The sequence below is a fragment of the Brassica rapa genome, chromosome A03, assembly GCF_000309985.2.
Source record: "Brassica rapa cultivar Chiifu-401-42 chromosome A03, CAAS_Brap_v3.01, whole genome shotgun sequence".
Lineage (NCBI taxonomy): Eukaryota > Viridiplantae > Streptophyta > Magnoliopsida > Brassicales > Brassicaceae > Brassica > Brassica rapa.
The window spans coordinates 25,244,826-25,265,727 of NC_024797.2; the positions used below are offsets into that span (position 1 = coordinate 25,244,826).

General features: G+C 28.0%; 3 protein-coding genes across 6 annotated transcripts in view; 2 read left to right on the forward strand and 1 right to left on the reverse strand.

The window, feature by feature from the left end:
• LOC103861069 (potassium transporter 9) overlaps positions 1-20,902 on the forward strand; it is a 645,946-nt gene that overhangs the window by 297,522 nt on the left and 327,522 nt on the right. The window lies entirely within an intron of this gene.
• LOC103861222 (gibberellin 2-beta-dioxygenase 8) lies at positions 142-8,445 on the forward strand. Its single transcript, XM_009138933.2, has 3 exons — positions 142-5,133; positions 7,649-7,970; positions 8,074-8,445. The coding sequence occupies exons 1-3, from the start codon at positions 4,679-4,681 to the stop codon at positions 8,311-8,313; spliced, it is 1,017 nt and encodes a 338-aa protein (XP_009137181.2). The 5' UTR covers positions 142-4,678; the 3' UTR covers positions 8,314-8,445.
• LOC103861223 lies at positions 10,639-20,805 on the reverse strand. 4 transcript variants are annotated; one of them, XM_033286863.1, is made up of 5 exons: positions 18,781-20,805; positions 18,405-18,731; positions 18,113-18,221; positions 11,735-11,990; positions 10,639-11,176 (listed from the first exon to the last, which is right to left on the reverse strand). In XM_033286863.1, exons 2-5 carry the CDS (start codon positions 18,672-18,674, stop codon positions 11,101-11,103), a joined length of 711 nt encoding a protein of 236 aa, XP_033142754.1. In that variant the 5' UTR covers positions 18,675-18,731; positions 18,781-20,805; the 3' UTR covers positions 10,639-11,100. The 4 variants fall into 4 exon arrangements, with proteins under 4 accessions (XP_033142754.1, XP_033142753.1, XP_009137183.1 ...); XM_033286862.1 differs by having other exon boundaries at positions 18,113-18,227; XM_009138935.3 differs by having other exon boundaries at positions 18,405-18,555; positions 18,771-20,805.

Sequence of the window (20,902 nt, forward strand, 5' to 3'; positions counted from 1 at the left end):
AACTATATACAAGATCATAGAACACAGAAAACAATGTTACCAATTGAAATACCATTTAAGCTACCCTATCACGGATGTTGTAAAAGAGGTGAATCTTCAGGTGATTGAAATCAGCCGTCTGATTGATTGAACCGACAAGGAGTGAAAAACAAATATAAATACAAAAAAATCGATCATGGTCATAAATAAATGTTTCAGACCGGATCTTAACATCAAGATTCTTTTGTCAAAACAATGCTATGTTCTGTTCTGATTCAGTATAGGAGGAATAGAGCATCGTCTCAAGAGAAAGATCAATAATATATACTCTATCGGTTGAAAGATTAATGTTTTAGAAATATACATTTTTATATTCTCTATGCATTTTGATTAGTAAAATATCTTAGGATAGTACTAAACTGTTTTATCATAAGAATAATTTCCAAAGTTAAAATAATAAGTTTAAAAATATTTTCAAAAATAATTTTTAGATCTCTAAATAAAATTTTTAGATTTCTAAATAAAATTTCGAAAATGAATATATCTTTAATTATTTATTTAAATTTTATTTAAATTTAATACTTATAGAGTAAAGATATAATTGTCATCTACTTCTTTAATCTAATTTCTTTTTGTTATTTTCATGTTTGTGTGTTTCTAAAAGACATTTTTTAGATTTTTTTTGGGAGATTTTCCATTTTGATTAAGTAAAGAGTATTTAATATTTAATGGCAGAGAACTTTTTTTTTGGGACAAATGATAGAGAACATTAAAGCTGTATATTGGCACGTGGTCTCGAACGTTGAACTTATTCTGGAAGTCAACATAAGCAGAGGTTAACCATCTGATTGATCATTTTGTTGCACAAGTACCAAGAAGACTTTTCTTTCTAGCAGCAAAATAACAGTTGTCATTGACTGATTGCTCTGTGCAACTGTTTGATGGAAAATAAATGCATGTGCTTAAGGTAGTCGCCACGTATAAGCCGACAAAGGCTTCAGGGTAACGGTTAGTCTGTTGGACCTAGTTCTAATCATAACGTGCTTTGTTTTTATTTTCTAATTTTATTGTCTATAGTTTGCTTGACCAATCCGGGACCAGAAACCACCTCCATATTTGTCATTCACTTGTACCACAAAGAGTCTGATTGGTAAAATGTAGAGTAAAACAAATAGCATAACATAGAGTAATTGAGTGGAAAAAAAAATGAAATATTAATGTTACTCCCAATTACGTTTGAATAAGGAAGAGGGATAGTATTTGTAATAAAGTAAGAGAGAGAAGAGATATTAGCGAAAAAGAGAGTAAATTTTAGTTTTTATCTTTCCATCTGATTGGATGCAATTTGGTGGAACCGAGAGTAAATGTACCATCCAATCATACTCAAAATTAAACTGATGCACGATCAAAGTCATGGTCGACATCGTGTCACTGATGAATTATGTTATTATTTCAGTTTCATAAAAGAAAATGTTTTCACGGTTTCCGATCGTTTTAGTAATTATTTGTGAGCGAGATGTGATTGACGCATCATTTGGATCATGGCGAGATGTGAAAAGAAAACGGGGTTGGAAATCAACAGTACTACTCCAATTCTCAAGACAATTATAACCTAGTAACTCCTAGTGTAGGTCGACAGTATTAATTGGAAGATATGGTTCTCTAGACTCTGATAGAATGAAAACCTAGGAGTCTTCATTAAAATTTTTTTGAAGCAAGACTACAATCTCTACATTTTCTAATATTATTAGTTGCATGAGCTTTTTAGCAACTCTTACGAAGGTCAGGTGAACGATGAGACAATACACATACACGACTAGACCTGTTTGTAGGTTTTAAAGGTACACAAATATCAAATTTACATTCATGAGAGTTTGCAATTTTTTTAGAAAATTATAGCTTTATATGGTATATCTCTTTTTTGGTTGCTCCTTTGTGTAAGGGATGTTAGCGTTAAGATCGTTCTTTGGATAGATAAACTACATACTGGGAAAAAGTGGGATCAGCATTTGATATATATTTTTGGTCAAACATTCAGCGAACCACTTGAATACAATTGTGAAACCTTTAGTTTACTTGTCCATGTTCTACTTCTTCAACAACCGGAGATCTAGTTTCGATGGTTTAGTGTTTCTGAGATGGGATTAGAGTATGGATTTAGGGTTTTGAATAATTTAATCATTAATTAAACTTTTTAATTAATGTTGTTTTGAAGATTTTTCTCATTGTGTGATATTTTCTGATTTTGTTTGAGCTATGTAGGGATTTTTCCAACGAAAAACATGTCCGAATCTTGATAATCAGTAGTAATATGACATAAGGGAATAATCCTATTTTTATTGTTTGCTCACTCGTTTAGGACATCTCAAGTCTTACCAGTATACAATAGATATTTAGTCAACTAAAAAATAGTGTCTGTGGCGTAACTCTGTACGTCATATATACTGTTATATAGTCCATAAACAAATACTGTAGGACTAGGATAAACCGCTAAAACTAAAGTCATGAAGCAATTATAGCTGAAAATGATATGTGGTGTCAGCAAAGTTCCTTCCTAGGCTTTACTTAATCACCACTTTCTTGAATTGCTATTTTTCTTCACTTATCCACGTGTATGGATAATAAATAAAAGCAGCCGAAAAATAAGCAGGAAAAAAAGGGTCGGTAAATCCCACAGCCGCGCCTCCTTTTGCCTTTTAATGGATGCAAGCTAGCAACCAATTGTGTAAAACCTTTATTTTATCATGCTTAACCACAAATTACAAAAATAGAAAATGTTATGTGAGAACTATGATACTCCCTTGTTTCATATTAAATGTCATTTTGGATTTGTGCAGACGAATTAAAGAAACAATTAATTTTGTATATTTCTTATATAAAAACATAATTATCAATACACCTAACTATATTTCAACCAACAGAAAAATAAATTATTAAATAAAACTAATAAATTTTGCATTAAAAATCGAAAATGACACTTATTTTGTAACGAAAAAAATTCTCTTCAATAACACTTAATATGAAACGGAGAAAGTAGAAGAAATAAAACGATGTGGAGAAGTTATTGGATGATAACTATAATATATAAAAGAATAACTGAATGACCATATATACTTATATTTTTTATTTTTTTTAAACTACCATATATACTTATATACACACACACGTATTGTGGGAGAACTCGAGAAGTTAATTTATGCACTGAAAGTAAGCAAGTGAATATGCATTCAAATTGTGTTGCTTCTGACAGGTTCTCATTCTCAAGTAGACGAATTGGAAAATATAAAAGAGTTTTGTTCTCCAATGTATTATTTATAAAAACAACAAATTGCTGAATTATCTTAATTTTACAATTTTTGTAAATTATTATTATTATAAAATTAAACATTTACTGTTTAAAATTACATTGCATCCTTTAAAGATAATAATTTTGGGTTAGTAATTGATATTGATCTACTTTTATCTCACAAATGATCAACAAATATTTCTCACAAAATTATAAATTTTGACCTTTTTGACTAAGTAACAACTGTCTACAACTTTTGACTAACTTTAGATACTCTGATTTCGTGAAGGGGAAGAGGTTGGTTCCTAAAAGTGTGTCGAACCCCAGGATGGGGGATGAAAAACAGATAGAAAATTTATATTATCGTTGGGAACGTACAAAATAATAATTACAATAAATAAATTAATTAGATCTGTTAAAAGGAATATACTGTAGATAATTAAATGTGTAACCGTTACCAATGCCATATAGCTAGAAAGCAAAGTAATAGTCGTCTTCCTTTTTCACTTGGTCCCCAAGCTTCTCTAGCTTCCATAAGTTTCGGGGCGGCTGATGGTTTAAACTACAGATTCTAGATTAATGCAAATATTAAATAGTGCATAATAATGTTTTCAATTAGTTAGTCTTATCCAATGAAGCGGAACTTACTGATTAATCTTTTGATTAATAATTGATTATGCTAAAACAATAAAGAAAGATTTGAAGAAGAAGAAAAGAAATAAAAAACCAACAGTACAACATATATAGAAGGAAGTGAAAAACATGAGAAACCAAAGACGGTGTCCAGACAATCAAATATTCAAACCTTTGAATGTGAAACAACATCATGTTCTTCAAGACAGTCCAACTTAATTTAATCTAATAATATCAAATTTATTGATCTCCATTATCGTATCTTGTCCACCATATGTTATACAAATACAGACATTACCAATGCCATATCCTAAATATTTTCCTAAGATTTTCCTTTAATTGCTATCAAACTATCCATCTCATATCAATATATGACAGAACAATTTCAGTCTCAAAAGTAATTTTTTACTTTGATGAGTATAAAAATTCCAAATATAAATTAACTGCTACCAAAATTCCTCATACTCATCTAGACGTACGTAGCAAAAGGATGTGCTTACTATAGTAATTATCTTATTGTCTGTCTACTCATTAACAAACAACTCATGTTAAGTAATTAAGGTCAATGGGCGGCAAACCATATTTATTTTCTTTTAAAATTCTTATACTAAAATAAAAATATGAACAAATTGCACTTATACATACAATATATGCATATAGGTGGACGTGTATATAAATATAAGGATTGTGTCTCACCACAACACATATTTTGATAACGTTCACTTTCCATTATCCTCTCTAACTTCCCTCTTCTTGATAGATCTCTCTTGGTTGATACTCATGGATCCACCATTCAACGAAATATACAAAAACCTTTTGTTTAAACAGATCACAAATACAGAAAACAATGTTCCCCAAATACCCTTTAGCTTCTCTATCACGGCTGTCGTCGAAGAGGTGGAGCTTCCACTGATTGACGTCAGCCGACTAATCGATGGAGCCGAGAAGGAGAGGGAGATATGTAAGGAAGAGATTGCTAGAGCCTCGAGGGAGTGGGGATTTTTCCAAGTGATAAACCATGGAATATCAATGGATGTGTTGGAGAAGATGAGACAAGAGCAAATTAGGGTATTTAGAGAACCCTTTGACAAGAAAAGTAAGTCGGAGAGGTTCTCCGCCGGGAGTTACCGGTGGGGAACGCCGTCAGCCACTTGTCTCCGGCAGCTTTCTTGGTCGGAAGCATTTCATGTTCCCATGACAGATATTTCTGACAACAAGGATTTCACTACCCTCAGGTACACAGATATTCTTACTGATACAAATTTTCGATAAATAATTTACTTACTTTGAACAATGTCAAAATTATTTATGGAAATAAAATTACACTTACACTTAATCTGTTAATAACTTTAAATTTTATAGTTAGCTTCTAATTACACAACAGCAGCTAGAGACTAGCTAGTGTTTCTTGGATTGATAATGACTACATGTGATAAAATGTTTGATTAATGTAAGTGTTTGACTATTAGTAACATAATCTTCAGAGAAAAATATATTAAATAGTCAAATATTCGGAACATGGGAGACAAACCCAAATTTAATTCAATATTTTTGAAGCATATAATAGAGTGTTGTCATTTATATTTAATTAGTATTGTTTGGTGCGCATTAACAAAATAAAATCCTAGAAAAATAAAGTTGTTGGGCATTCGGTCAAAGATTTATTCTTCATCTCTCATGCGTTTCTATGTTCTCTCATTTTAGTACTATTTTTATATGTCTAATTTCTTTCTGAGTTATTCTTGGGTTCACCCCCTAGGGTGAATCTCTAGGTTCACCAACCAGTAGAATTTCATTATTTCAAATTTGATATCTTTTAGAAAAAGAAACAAAATATTATCAAAATATATTATATTTTAAAAATAAAAAAGGTTAAAAAAATTAAAAAAAAAATAGTTAGAGAAAAACGAATTTAAAAAAAAATAATATTTTTATCGTCGTCAGCAAAGCACTAAACCCTAAATCCTAATCCCTAAACCCTAAATCATAAACCCTATAAACCCTTGGGCAAATTTTAAACCCTTGGATAATTCATACTCTAAATCAAAAACACTAAATCCTAAAACCCTAAACCCTAAACCCTTGAGTGTTTAGTGTTTTTAATTTGGAGTTTAAGATTTATCCAAGGGTTTAGGGTTTACCTAAGGGTTTAGGATTTAGAGTTTAGGGATTAGGGATTAGGATTTAGGGTTTAGTATTTTGCTGAGGACGTTAAAAATATATTTTTTTAATGAGTCATTCTTGGATTCACCCCCTAGGGTGAACCTCTAGGTTCACCAACCAATAGGATTTCATTATTTCAAATTCGATATCTTTTAAAAAAGGAAACAAAATATTCTCAAATTATATTATGTTTTTAAAATAAAAAAGTAAAAAAAATAATAGTTACAGAAAAAAGAATTAAAATTTTTTTTTTTAATGTTGTCAACAAAACACTAAATAAGTCTTTTTTAATTACTACTTTTTTAATTTATTTATTTTTACCTTTTTATTTTAAAAATATAATATAACTTATAGCTTGAGAAAATATTTTGTTTCCTTTTTTAAAAAATTTCAAATATGAAATAACACAATTCTATTGGTTGGTGAACCTAGAGGTTCACCCTAGGGGGTGAACCCAAGAATAAGTCTTTCTATATAGCAAGTTGGCATGTGAAATACAATGTATAGATAAATATTAGTACTTTTTAAAAGATAAAAGAAATATATACGCAATCTTAGCATGGTTAAGTAATTACGCCCTAGCTAGGTATATATGTTGGTTTCTATTCTTTGACTCCTCGTATGCCTACGAATTTCATCAACTTCAAATTCTGTAACATGTGCTAACATTGCTTATTTTAAAAAATGGCCTGCTATTTTGCTGCACTAGCAACTCGGAATTATTTTTGTAAACATCAACTCATTTTATTTCATATGCAAAAACAAATTAAATTATACATCTATGACTACTTGTCATACTTTGTTTGAATAGAAAACTAGATTTTGGGTCTTTGTAGAAGCGGATTTTGTTTTCAAAAATATTTTTTTTTTTTTTTTTGTAAATAGGAAAGTTTGTTGACATTTTATTTTGATTTAAATATATCATAGAATTTATTATATTTATATATGTTCTAAAGATGTATGTAGTTTCTTAATTTTTTTTTTTGTATGAGAATATATATGTACAAATAAACTTTGAAATGTTTTATGTGATAAATATATACTCCATCTGTTTTTAAAAGATGCATATTCTAGACTTTCCACATATATTAAGAAAACTCATTAATTATGCATTGTTTTTTGTGAATAACAATTTTTCATAAATTTTAGCCAATAGAAATTCAATAAACACCATTAATTTTTTTGAAATTTACAATTTTTCATAAAATCGTACATTGAAAAGGTAAAAAATGTATCTTTTTGAAACAAATTTTTTTTCCAGAACATACATCTTTTAGGAACAGAGGGAGTATTATATTAATGTTAATTATTTAGGGACAAATATTTAGTGATAAATTCATATAAATATTTTCTTATTATAATTTCAGTTCATAGTTTTTCAGTCTTAGTCTTTTTATCCTTTAACAATTCTGTGGTAAACAAAGTAACAATACATGGTTTTCGAAAATCTTACACTTTTATGATTTTCCATTTCGAAATATTCCACAAAATTAAACATATTTTTATGACTCTAATATATATATATATATATAATTCGCCTTAATTATAATATGGATCATGTCATAATGTTGTATTTTTATATCACAGATCAACAATGGAGAAATTTGCTTCGGAATCGGAGGCTCTAGCTTATACTTTGGCAGAGGTTCTTGCAGAGAAATCAGGAAGAAAATCAAATTTCTTTAAAGAAAAATGTGTTAGAAACACATGTTATCTAAGGATGAACCGTTATCCACCTTGTCCAAAACCATCAGAGGTGTACGGTTTAATGCCTCACACGGACAGTGATTTCCTCACAATCTTGTATCAAGACCAAGTCGGAGGACTCCAACTCATTAAAGACAATAGATGGATCGCCGTTAAACCTAACCCTCGTGCTCTCATTATCAATATCGGTGACTTATTTCAGGTAACTAAGCTTTAAGAGTTCTTAATCACGTTTGGTTACATTATGGTTCAATGCTTTAAGAGTTCTTTTAATCACGTTTGATTACTGTTTATGATTTTGGTAGGCATGGAGCAATGGCATGTACAAAAGTGTGGAGCATCGTGTGATGACGAATCCAACGGTGGAGAGATTCTCAACGGCGTATTTTCTATGTCCATCATACGACGCCGTTATAGAGTGTTCAGGTGATTGTCCTACTTATAGAAATTTCAGCTTCAGAGAATTCAGACAACAAGTTCAAGAAGATGTTAAGAAACTTGGTTTTAAAGTTGGCCTCCCTAGGTTCGTTAATCATCTCTACTGATTTATACACTCAGTTTTTAATTTACTTTTAGATGTTTATGATTTATTGTAGTTTATCGTTTTTAATTACTCCTTATTTTTCATTATCATTATTTTGTTGATTTTTCTGAGTAATTATTATTTTATAGATAAATTGATTATCTTAATTCGATAAAAATCTATTAAAAACCTAAGCTTATTTGTAATAAACATTAATCCGACATTAAAGAAAAATTCATATATATCGAATATACAGTTTTAAAAATACATATTTACACAAAAACTGATCCATCAATAGTGGAAGCAGCCATGAGAGCTTGCAAGCTATAGAGTATCCTTTCACTAGACATCCTAGGACCAATCACAGACGCAGTCTCCTCTCACTTAGGAGCTAATCCTTCCGATGGCGTTACAAACTAATTTCTCAAGAGACTAATTCAAAAGAATCGAAGCAATGAATTCACGATAAAACACGACGGTAACTTGCCCAACAATCTTGAAAAGGCAGACATTGTTCTTGTAGGTGTCTCAAGGACAGGGAAGACACCATGCTCCATACTTAGCTTAAAAGGTTTACTAAGTTTCTAACGTACCGATCTCGAACGGTGTGGAACTTCCCAAGACTCTGTTCAAGATCGATTGAAGAAAGGTTTTTGGTCTGATGATTAATCCGGTCGAGTTGCAAGGGATAAGGGAGGCTAGAGCCAAGATTATTTGTCTTGGATCGAGTTTGGACTTTGGAGAGTGAGTACTCTGAGTTGAGTAAGGAAGAGCTTGAGCTTGCTAAGAGAATCCGATTTGGCCAATGATCCGGCGATGCCTCGCATCTCTAAATGCTATTGAATTAATGTGGGCGAATTATAAATAAAACTGTAGTTTATGAAGTAAGGCACAGTAGTACATTCTTAAGTGACCATTTTACTGGGCCAAAGCTAAACTCCATAAGATATATATGTACATATGCAAGCCCAAGTAAGAGAGAACTGAGTGAATTTTTTGTTTTCATATATATCATGTTTTTGTTTGTTAATGTTGTATATAAGTTTTTTTGTTTGTTAAATTTATATATACATAATGTTTGTATTACTTATATTTATTATAGTCACTACCTTTACATTCAGTGATATGTAATATATCTTATCTAACATGATGAAACAGTAAATGCTTAGATATGCATATTAGTTATACGAGTACTAATGTAGTTTGATAAGTGTCGATCGTCGACAGAATTTATGTGTGGTTTGACCAATGATACATTCTAACAGTAACCAACACATATGTATATACATATATATATATATATATATATCTAATTTTTTTTGTTATTATTAATTGTGATGCAGTGATGTGCGATTTATAAACATTCAGATCCTAAGTGACTGTGTACTAATAAACCCTATTTCATACTTTAAAGCCTACATTACAACCATAGCCAGTCATATGTATAACCAATTGAAACATTGGTCCATATCCCTAAATATTTTAAAGAAAATTACATATATATAAGTTTCTAATTTTTTTATAAAAAATTATATATTAGAACCTTCACTAAATCATCTATGATTCTGATTCTTCGAAGTTAAGTTCCCTCTCTTATCTTTTGCTGGATTGTCTATTTAGTTCTATTTAAATGAAAGAAAAAAAAGGAAAACATATAATATGATGGGGTATTTGATTGGGCCTTCCAATGCTATGAATGCATCCTTTCTCTTCTCAATCTACAAAAAGTACATACTTTCAGATGGTAAGGATTGAACTCTAACTCGGAAGTGGTTTTTACAGCTATTACACTGTAGTAGTCTTTCATTGACAATTCCTCAGGTAACTCAATAATTATAAGTTGATTCATGACCATGCTAGTAAAATTTCCTTTGGAATTGGAAGTTGAGTTTGATCTTGGTACTCTCGCTAAAGTTTGTTGACATTTTGTCCTCTATAATAGATTAATTTATTGGAGTCACTGTTCGAGTAATGAGCTATAGAATTTGACTTTTTCCCAGACCTTTCACTCCTTGAAATTTCAGGACCAGTCTTATTCACAACTTCTATAGGTGTTTGGACTTCTTTGAGGACGCTTCAACATGAAACTTTCTAAAAACCACGTTACAACTTTGGTTGTTATCAACACAATTCAGAATATGTTGTATTCTTGCAATTTGGTTTATGAAAGGGAGATGTTACTTTATGATCCGAATACTTGAAGACATCTAAATATGGTAGTAGCTTAGGTGAATAGCATGTGGTGACTTATAAATGCTCCACGCTTGTGTAGGTTCTATCTGGTAAGATGGTCCATATATACCTAAAGTCTGAATTGTATTTCAAAAAGTAATAACTGAAAGAAAAATAAAACCCAATGGAAAATTTTGATATATATATATGTACATAAAGAAATACACCAAATGAAAAACACAAATCAGACCAAGTGAGTATGAATAAACAGAGAAAAGGAATTAAAGGAACAGAAGAGAAGATTCTGTGTCGGGTCTCTCTGTCTCTGTCACAACAGTCATAAACTCTTGTCTTTTTTTTTTTTTTGATCAAAAACTCTCGTCTTAAAGCTTTCTTTTCCAACATTCATATGATCTCGTGCGTGCCCACTGCCCACTTTCTCTATCTAAATATACTCCTTTTCCATTTTTACTAATAAAAAATATACAAAATAACTATTATCACAGCCCTACGCTCTTTGTTTTGCAATGTTCTTCTGATTCATCTCTTCAGATGTAGGTCGGTGAGAATGTGGTATGTACTATAGCCACAAGCTGAAGTCGGTCTATATCCTCTTCATATGTTGTTAATATTAGTCTTAGCCCATATCTCCGGGATTAGACTTGCTGATCGAGAGAGTGAATATGATTAACAAGATCGATCCCATGCTAGACCTGTCACAAAGATTGAAACTTTTTTGAACAACAATTATACTTATTAAATATTAACTTGTGATAGATACTTCGATTTTCAGTAGCGTGCCGTACACGACTCATAGTTTTAATAGATTTATATGTATTAAATGATCTCAGCCAGTTACATTTAGATAAATGCCTAACCTCAATTACTACTAGGTAATTATAGAAGTTTGCAATTTGAGTTATACATTTTGTATTCCATAAATTAATATTCCCTCCGTTTTTCAATATAAGTCGTTTTAGAGGAATTTTGTTTGTTCTAAATTATATGTCGTTTTCGGTTTTCTATGTAATATTTATTAATAATTAATGTTGTCTGACCAATGATAATATATCTTCTATTTTCTATTGGTTAAATTGTGGTTAGGTAAATAATTAATGATGTTTTTGTTTCGAAAATATAAGAAATTAATGATTTTCTTAATCTATGTGCATAGCTTTAAAACAACTTATATTAAAAAACGGAGGGAGTATATCTTTTAAATTAATTAATTAAATAAATTATATTGAAGAAGGAAGTGATAAATTGCTTACAAAGTTGCAAAGAAGATAAGGATTTTCTTCGGATCAAGCATCCAAGAAGTGCGAGAACGTTTAAAACTCGACTTCCTTGCAAATCCAAATCTTCTTTCTCTATTTTGCTCGGAGATCATATTTCGGCCGGTGGCTGAAGTCGTAGTAACAGTGATCTGATGAAGCGGTGAGGCTGAAACAATGGTGGCTGCGGTTGTGTCCGTGCCTACATGATCTATGGGCCTCACAGTGCTTGCCTTTTCCGGCGTGCATGACCCTACAACTCATCAAATGCCATAAAACAAGCTTTAATTAATAACAATGAATAATTGTTTTTTTCTTTATTTGATATAACCAAATAAACTGAATCATAACGTATTCATTGTATGCCGAGTTTAATAATAGTATGAGTGAGCATGCGGCGCAGGAGAATAAATTTTTTTAAAAATAAAGCTACGGTTTGTGTTCTGGTCTGCATAAAGCTATGTAATAATAGCTAACGCATATAAATATTCAAATTGAGAAATCGTAATAAAGTAAAACACTAGGGTGTTTCCTATTAGTTGATCTTATTAGTTATAGAAAAAGTTACTAAGATGTATCAAAAATGTTTTTAAACAAAAAGGATAAGTGGTGAACTTATTTTTTTAATTTTAAAGATAAAACTTAGTTACGGTCTACAGCCGAAAACGGATGGGTTGGTCACGTTATTACACCTAACATTTTGTAATCTTACACCTTAAAGAGGAAAATAACCAGTGGATTAATATTTAACTTTATGTTAGATTAGGCAAACCGAACCTTTTGCACTAGATTAAAATTTATAAAAGTATCAAAAAGTATTTCATAAAGATTGACATTTCCCAGGAAAATATCTAACCACACAAAACAATATAACTCGAATTGTATTATCATTAGGCCAAGATATATTTATTTCCATCCCAAAACTCCCGCACATTGTTTTTGTCAAATTTAAAATCTTTTAAACATTATTAACAGTCGCAGATAGCCCCAAATAAGTATATTATAAGAATCTGCTAGGTCCATTTGATACTATTAAGTAATATACTTCTATCAGATGGTAACAAAAGAATCAAGAAAGAAACAAATTGTACCATTTGGCTCTAGGAAAATGCATTTGTCCATATACATGTAATGAAACGTTCGTTTAATGCATACTTTATTTGAAAACTAATCGACGTATCATGTATTAAATGAAATGATGTATATAGAATGTGATATATAGTACTTTTTATCAAGAAAATGCGACATATATATTAAATAAAGAGAATTCGGCCAAAAAAAACCTCAACTTTACACGAATTGACAAAACAAACATGAACTTTGGGACTGGCCAAAAAAACACCAAACTTTCATTGACTTTAGAATTAATTAACAATGTTTTCGCTGACTTGCCAATTTAGCACGCCATCAACAAATTTAACAGAAATATTTGACGTCGTTTATTGTTGACGTTAAGTGAAACGACGTCGTTTTCAAATGAGATGAAACGACGTCGTTTTACACGATTTGAAATTAAAAATATGTAAAACCCTGGATTCGAACCCAGGTTGGTTGGTCAAATGGAAATGTATTATACCACTGGGCTACTGGCACTTTCAAAGTATTTACAAACATGTTTACTTTTATTTGGTACATATTAAATATAAAAAATTCTCTAAAAACTTAATAAGATCTTTAAAATTTCAAAAAATTAAAAAATAAAGAAGACTAGGATAAGACCCGCGCCTTGCGCGGGATTAAGTTATTATTTTTATTATATTTTGGAGAATGAAACAATAGTTTGGCTTCATTTGGATTACGGGTGTTCAATCCGGATATCGGGTTGGTTTCGGTTCGGTTCGGTTTTTTTCGGTATTTGGTTAGTAAAATATAACTACTATACTAAATCCATATTTACTTTGATTTTAGTCCTTCACATACTTTTGAAAGATTTCAACTGGACGACTAAATTGATCAGCCAATCTTGTTGCTTTAAATCATTAGTGTTTATATATATATATATTATTTAGTTTGAATATTTATTAAATAAAAATTCATATGCGTTATATTTTATGATCATTTGTAACTTATTATAACAAAAAAATAATCTATTGATCACAAAATTTTCATAGTGGGAATATTCAAATTTCTAATAATATATAGACGTTTTGAAAAATTCAAATATAACATATAAGAAAAAATATAAATGTTTTTATTATATATTTAATGTGATTTTTTAATATCTTTCAATAATATAAAATTTAAAAAAAAGAACTAAAATACCAAAATTGTTATCAAATATTATTATTCATAATAATTAATTTTCATATATACGTTAATCATATTAGGTAATTTCGTAGCTTCTAATTAAGGAAAGTGCAAAAACAATTTTGGTAGATTATTTATCAATTCGATAGTTGTTTAATAAAAAATATAATGTAAGTCAAGATGGACCAACCTATTTTTTTAAGAATAGTATATTTTATATAGTCATTTATTAAATGAGAATTTATAATCATACAATTCTATGATCATTCATATCATTTTATAACTGAATATTTAAATCTCGATAACAAAATTTTCAATGTGAAATCTTTAATAAGTTTATAATTTATAAATGTTTTTGAAAATTCATTGAAAGTTTTAATATTAAAATATTTATGTAATCTTATGGTATATAGTATAATATATATATATATATATATATATATGTTTTATTATTAAATGATATTTTTTACTCATATGGTTTTAAAATAATGTGTATCTTCTTATAATATTAAATAAAAGTTCATATTAATACAATTTTATGATCATTTGTAACTTATTATGACAAAAAAAAAATCTATTGATCACAAAATTTTCAGAGTGGGGATCTTCAAATTTCTAATAATTTATAGACGTTTTGAAAAATTCAAAATATAACATATAAGAAAAATTATAAATGTTTTTACTATATATTTAATATGATTTTTAAATATATTTTAATAATATAAAATTAAAAAAGAACTAAGATACAAAAATTGTTATCAAATATTTATTATTCATTATAATTAATTTTCACATATATGTTAATCATATTAGGTAATTTCGTAGCTTTTATTTAAGGAAAGTGCAAAACATTTTTTGGTACGTTATTTATCAATTCGATAGTTAGTTTAATAAAAAGTGTAATATAAGTTAAGATAGACCAACCTATTTTTCTAGGAATAGTATATTTTGTATAGTTATTTATTAAATAAGAATTTATAATCATACGGTTCTATGATCGTTCATATCGTTTTATAACAAAATATTTAAATCATCGATAACAAAATTTTCAATTTTCAATCTGAAATCTTTAATAAGTTTATAATTTATAAATGTTCTTGAAAATTCATTGAATGTTTTAATATTAAAATATTTATGTAATCTTATGGTATATAATGTTTAATATATATATATATATATTTTATTTTATTATTAAATGATATTTTTTACTCATATGGTTTTAAAATCATGTGTATCTTCTTATAATAAAAATGTTAAACCATTGATCATTAATTTTTAACATAATAATTTTAATAGTTTTAGTCATTTATTGTCGTTTTTAAAAATTCAAAATATAACATATACGAAAAAATCTAAATTTTATTTTTATAGCTAATTTGATTGTTTAATTTATTTTAATAATATAAAATTAAACAAAAAATGATGGAGGAGATATACATTGTTATCAAATCTTTATTATTAAACTCATTAATTGTCATATATATATTAGTCATTTATGGTAATTCCGTAGGTTTTATTTAAGGAAAGAAAATATCATATCATATCTTTATATCATATAGTTTGACCAACTTATATATCTAACAACATATAAAAATCGAATGTGGACCTACTTATTTTTTAATTGAATGTAATTGACTACCTAATTGAATGCCACCTATGCATTGGGGCCTCTTTTAATTAATACAAAATTGAGGTTACATCTTTTCAAATGTTCCTCAATTAATATATAAGGGATTTTTATAAAATTAATTTAGAAATTAAAATTAAAAATAAAATTTTATTTTTCTTTTAAAAAATAAAAACTCTTCCAAAATTTTCTAAAAACTTAAAAATATCTTTAAAATTCCAAAAAATTGAAAAAATAAAGAAAATTTTATAAAATTAATTTTGAAATTAAAATAGAAAATAAAATTTTATTTTTTCTTTTCAAAAAAATAAAAAATCTTCCAAAATTTACAATTTTTAATACATTTTCTAAAAGTTGAAATTAATTATACACACATAAAAAGTTGATAATTCTAACTTTAACTTTTGCATTTTATTATAATTTTTAAAAATTTGGATTTTTTTTTTAAAATGAAAATTTTGGAATTTTTTGATTTTTTTTGATTTTTTAAAGAAAAACAAATATTTAATTTTAATTCAAAATTAATTTTATGAACATTTTGGACGATTTTTTTATTTTTTTTAAAGAAAAATATTTTTTTATTTTTTTTAAAGAAAAATAAAATTTTATTTTCAATTTTAATTTCAAAATTTATGTTATAAAAAATTTCTTTATTTTTTCAATTTTTTGGAATTTAAAGTTTGTTTTAATTTTTTAGAAAATTTTGGAAGAATTTTTATTTTTTAAAAAGAAAAATAAAATTTATTTTCAATTTAATTTCAAAATTAATTTTATAAAAATCTTCTTTATTTTTTTAATTTTTTTGGAATTTTAAAGATCTTATTAAGTTTTTAGAGAATTTTTTATATTTAATATGTACCAAATAAAAGTAAACATGTTAGTAAGTACATTAAAAGTGCCAGTAGCCCAGTGGTAAAATACCTTTCCATTTGACCAACCAACCTGGGTTCGAATCCAAGGGTTTACATATTTTTAATTTCAAATCAAATATTTCAGTTAAATTTGTTGACGGCGTGCTAAATTGGCAAGTCAGCGAAAACATCTATATTATTAAAACTGAAGTACATTTGAGAGTTGTTTGGAAACTTGGATAGTAGTATAAATGAGAATTGTTTGGAAACATGGATAGCAGTACAAAATAATACTTGCTTATCTTAATTGATTTTTTAAAATATTTTTATTCTATTGTTAATCAATTCTAACCCTTCATCTATTATATTTACTAAATAAGTTAATATCATTTATTATAGAAGTACAAAACAAAATTTATTTGTTTTCAATTTTTATTTTATCTTTTACATTCATTTTTCTCAATTTTAATTATTTCTATACAAAATTCAAATCACAATAATAATTTAAAATTAATTTATATAAATAATTGTTTCAAAAATATATATATATATATATATATATATATGTAAAAAAAATTAATAAAATATTTTCCAATAACCATTTAAAAAAAATATTTTCACTATATATAAGAAAAATACAATACATAACTTAATTAAAAATACCAACTTAAATTATGGTTTTTAAATTTCATATTAAGTTTATAAATATAATATATGTGATTATTTATATGATGGTACATATAAAATAATATTAATTATATGATTACTTATATTATGGTACATATTAAATATGATTAATTATATGATGACATATATATGATATATAATAGTGACATGAAAAACAAAACTTATTTGTTTTCAATTTTTTTTATTTTATCTTTTACATTCATTTTCTCACTTTTTAACTATCTCTTTAATTATATTTACTATAATATTTTGCCAGGATTATTTACATATTAACTATAATAATTCGGCATATTTGAATGAAACCACTCTATTTGTGATAAGAATTCAAAATGGTTAACAATTTATTTTTATTTACTTATGTATCGGTTAGACATGGACATTCGGATAACTATTCAGCTACGAGTTATATCTTTGGGTTATCATGCTTTTTGAGTTTTGAAACTAGACTTCATTTCGGTATTATAAATTTTCATGTGTGTTTCGAATCGGGTCCAGATGAATTCAGTCTTGATATATACAAACCTACAAATATCCAAAAACTAATGTATTTCACGCCGATACAGATATTTGTATGAAAAGTAAGAATATTAACCAATTCAATTCAGGTATGTTGAATTCAAATTAAACTAAAAATAACTAAATAACCAAAAGTAATCACATTACTCTATTTGATTCAGGTTCGATTATGATGTATAGAAATCTAAAAGTACTTAATTATATCATGACACATATAAAATATATAATACTAATCATAAAATTAAAATATCGATTTATAAGAAAGTAAAAATTAACATCCGCACGCCCGTGCGGGTCAATCTCTAGTTGTTAATTAATTCTAAAGTCAATGAAAGTTTGGTGTTTTTTTGGCCAGCCCCAAAGTTCATGTTTGTTTTGGTAATTCGTGTAAAGTTGAAGTTTTTTTTGGCCGAATTCTCATTAAATAAATGATTAGAAGATTTTTACCTCTAACTGGAGACTGAGGGGATGAGGTCTCTTTGTCATTACCATTTGCGTTAGAATGGAGTTTCCTCTCGTTGTTGCTTCTTAGAGACTCTTTCCTGGAAACACTTCTCTGCAGCTTGTGAAAAATCAATTTTATTCAATAATTAAAATTAAATCATAATAAAATACTCAATTATTGAGTTTCACTAGTATTATTTCTAAATAGAAATTAATAGAGCCAAATTAATATATATATATATATATATATATATATATATAAACTAGCCAACTACAATAAAAAGAAAGAGCTTACTGTAACTATGGGACTCGAAGAAGAGAAGTCTTTGTGGATAACATGAGAGAAACTTTCGACATCGATTGTTACGTATCCATCAGGATTAACGGGTGTATGAAACCCGGGTCCGATTTCTTGACCCGTAACTGCTACACCAGTTTCCATCGATCTGACAAAACCATAAGGAAACATAGAGGATGAGAGATGGTCATCATGTTCAGGTGAAAAACAGTAAATTATTAAATAAAGAAAAAAAAATCTCTTTTCGTTTGTGGAAATTGTAATCATAACTACAGTAGAAATATCAAAAGAACAAAAAGATGGAGTCAACTTACTTATGGGAATTTTACCAAAAAAAAAAAAAAAAAAAAAAAAAAAACTTACTTATGGGAATTGAAGCAGAGGATTTAGAGAGATTAAGACAAAGAGTCTAACGTCTCTGTTGCTCTGTTTCACGATGAAGAAAGAGTCGTTAAGGTTTTCGTTTGGAGAAAAAAGGGGAGAGACTTTAGACCAAAAAAAAAAAAAGGGAGAGAGATTCTGGGGAATGTCGTAACTGAAAGAGATGAGAAGCCTTTTACTTTTATTTATGTAAATGGGTTGGTGCCGCCTTTCTCTCTCTCTTTATTTATTTTATTTTATTATTTTCAAAGATTATTAGAGCATGAACATCAATGAACCCTCATTTAAAGTTCAAGTTTTCAATTTTTTATTATTAAAAACTTTTTTTCTGTTTGATTTTAAAAAAAGAAAATCAGATCAATTGTGGGTCACCACGTATTGTAGGGTCCACTAAACAGTGATGAACTCACCACAGAAAAGTTCACCGCAGAGAGTTTAGGAGGACCAGGCTCATGAGAGAAGAGTTATTTTAATTTTTTTTTACTTGGCAAACGTGTGAACTTACTCCATGAACTCCTTATATATCTTTGATGTACATGCTCTTAGTCACCACCCCCATGAGAGATAAGAGATAGACTAATGAGTAATTACTTATTCATAGTCATGATTCCAATCTTTAAACAAAGCTTAGTTGATCTCAGTGGGATGAAATATGCAAGAATATGTTTTTGCAATTTGTGGGAGGTTTTAAGTATTACATTATCAGAAGTCCATTATAGATTTTGTATTATGTGCAATGAATTATCCACGTATAGATAGAACTTTCTTTTGTTTATTATGCTCAGAATTATTTATTGCAAATTCCAGTTCTCATATGACATCATAAATATTCTCTCCGTTATATGATATAACATATTTTGCTTGAATGTACTAGAATTTAAGATCAAATTGGTAATGGCTAGTTTAAAAAATTTTGCTGTAGAAAAAAATCAGTAGATTTTTTGTTGTGATTTTTAGATTTTATTGTTTTAGAATTTCATGGAAAGCTCCAAAAAATTATTATGGATTTTTTGCTCTGCAGAGTACTTGTACATCTGTAAGTTATTTCGAACCGTGATTTTGAAATTTTTATTAAAGATTGATTGCTGTGAATTTAGTGTTGTAAATATAAATGAGTCTATGGACAACACCTATAACCACTATCAATCACACCCTAAAAAACTTATTTAGCAAAATATTATTGATTAAGCAATTTTCAATAAAATTAAAATATTTTAAAAGTATCAAAACATTTTATATTTTGAAACATAAAAACTTCTTCGAGATATCATATCTTACGGAGCCGAAGGCAGTATTGTTTTTTTTTATAAAAGGTTTTTTCTTCCAACCTACAAAACAGGTTTATTATCATTTGAGGAATATGCGATGAGCAATCATGGTGTGCAACTAACTTCTCTGTTTTATGATCTGATCGCTTGCTTCAGAAGGCACTCTTTCTTTTCTTTTTCATTTGACTCTGCCAAATTGCCAAATTGCCAAATCATTAATGTGTTTATATGAATTTCATATGTATTCAAGTATGCGTATAACTTAAATTAATAATACGTCAACCACAAATATTTTATGTTAAAGTTAAAATAACATATAGAAAATACAGCAACTAGCACATCAACAGTAAATTGCTACAAAATATCACTAAAAAATATTTCCCAGTAACCAATTTTCATTTGCTTTCAGAGTTAATCTCTGTTTTCTAATATTACCGGAAAATCATTGTAATCGTGTTTAACTATGCCTAAGACTTTGAGCTGACCGGAAACAACAGTTCATATGCCATAGTTGTCAATTGGATTATCTCCGCCCATTTATCTATGTATAGATGGACATTTCTGATTTGTGGACAACTGGTGATCATGTCCATTAAAAACTGAATCCATTAAAGATCAAATAATTAACGACCATGTTTAATGGATTTAGTGGACAACTCATATAAACATGGTCGTTAATTATTTGGATTTGAGCAAGAAAACTCAATTTTGAGGTTTTCACGAAAGATTGATTTTACATTTTCAGTAAAAAAAATTAATTTTTATAAAGTCTTATTTTTCTAAATTTGATTTAAGTCAAAACTCTAAAACACTTATTTGAAAAATCATAATCTATATAACCCAAAC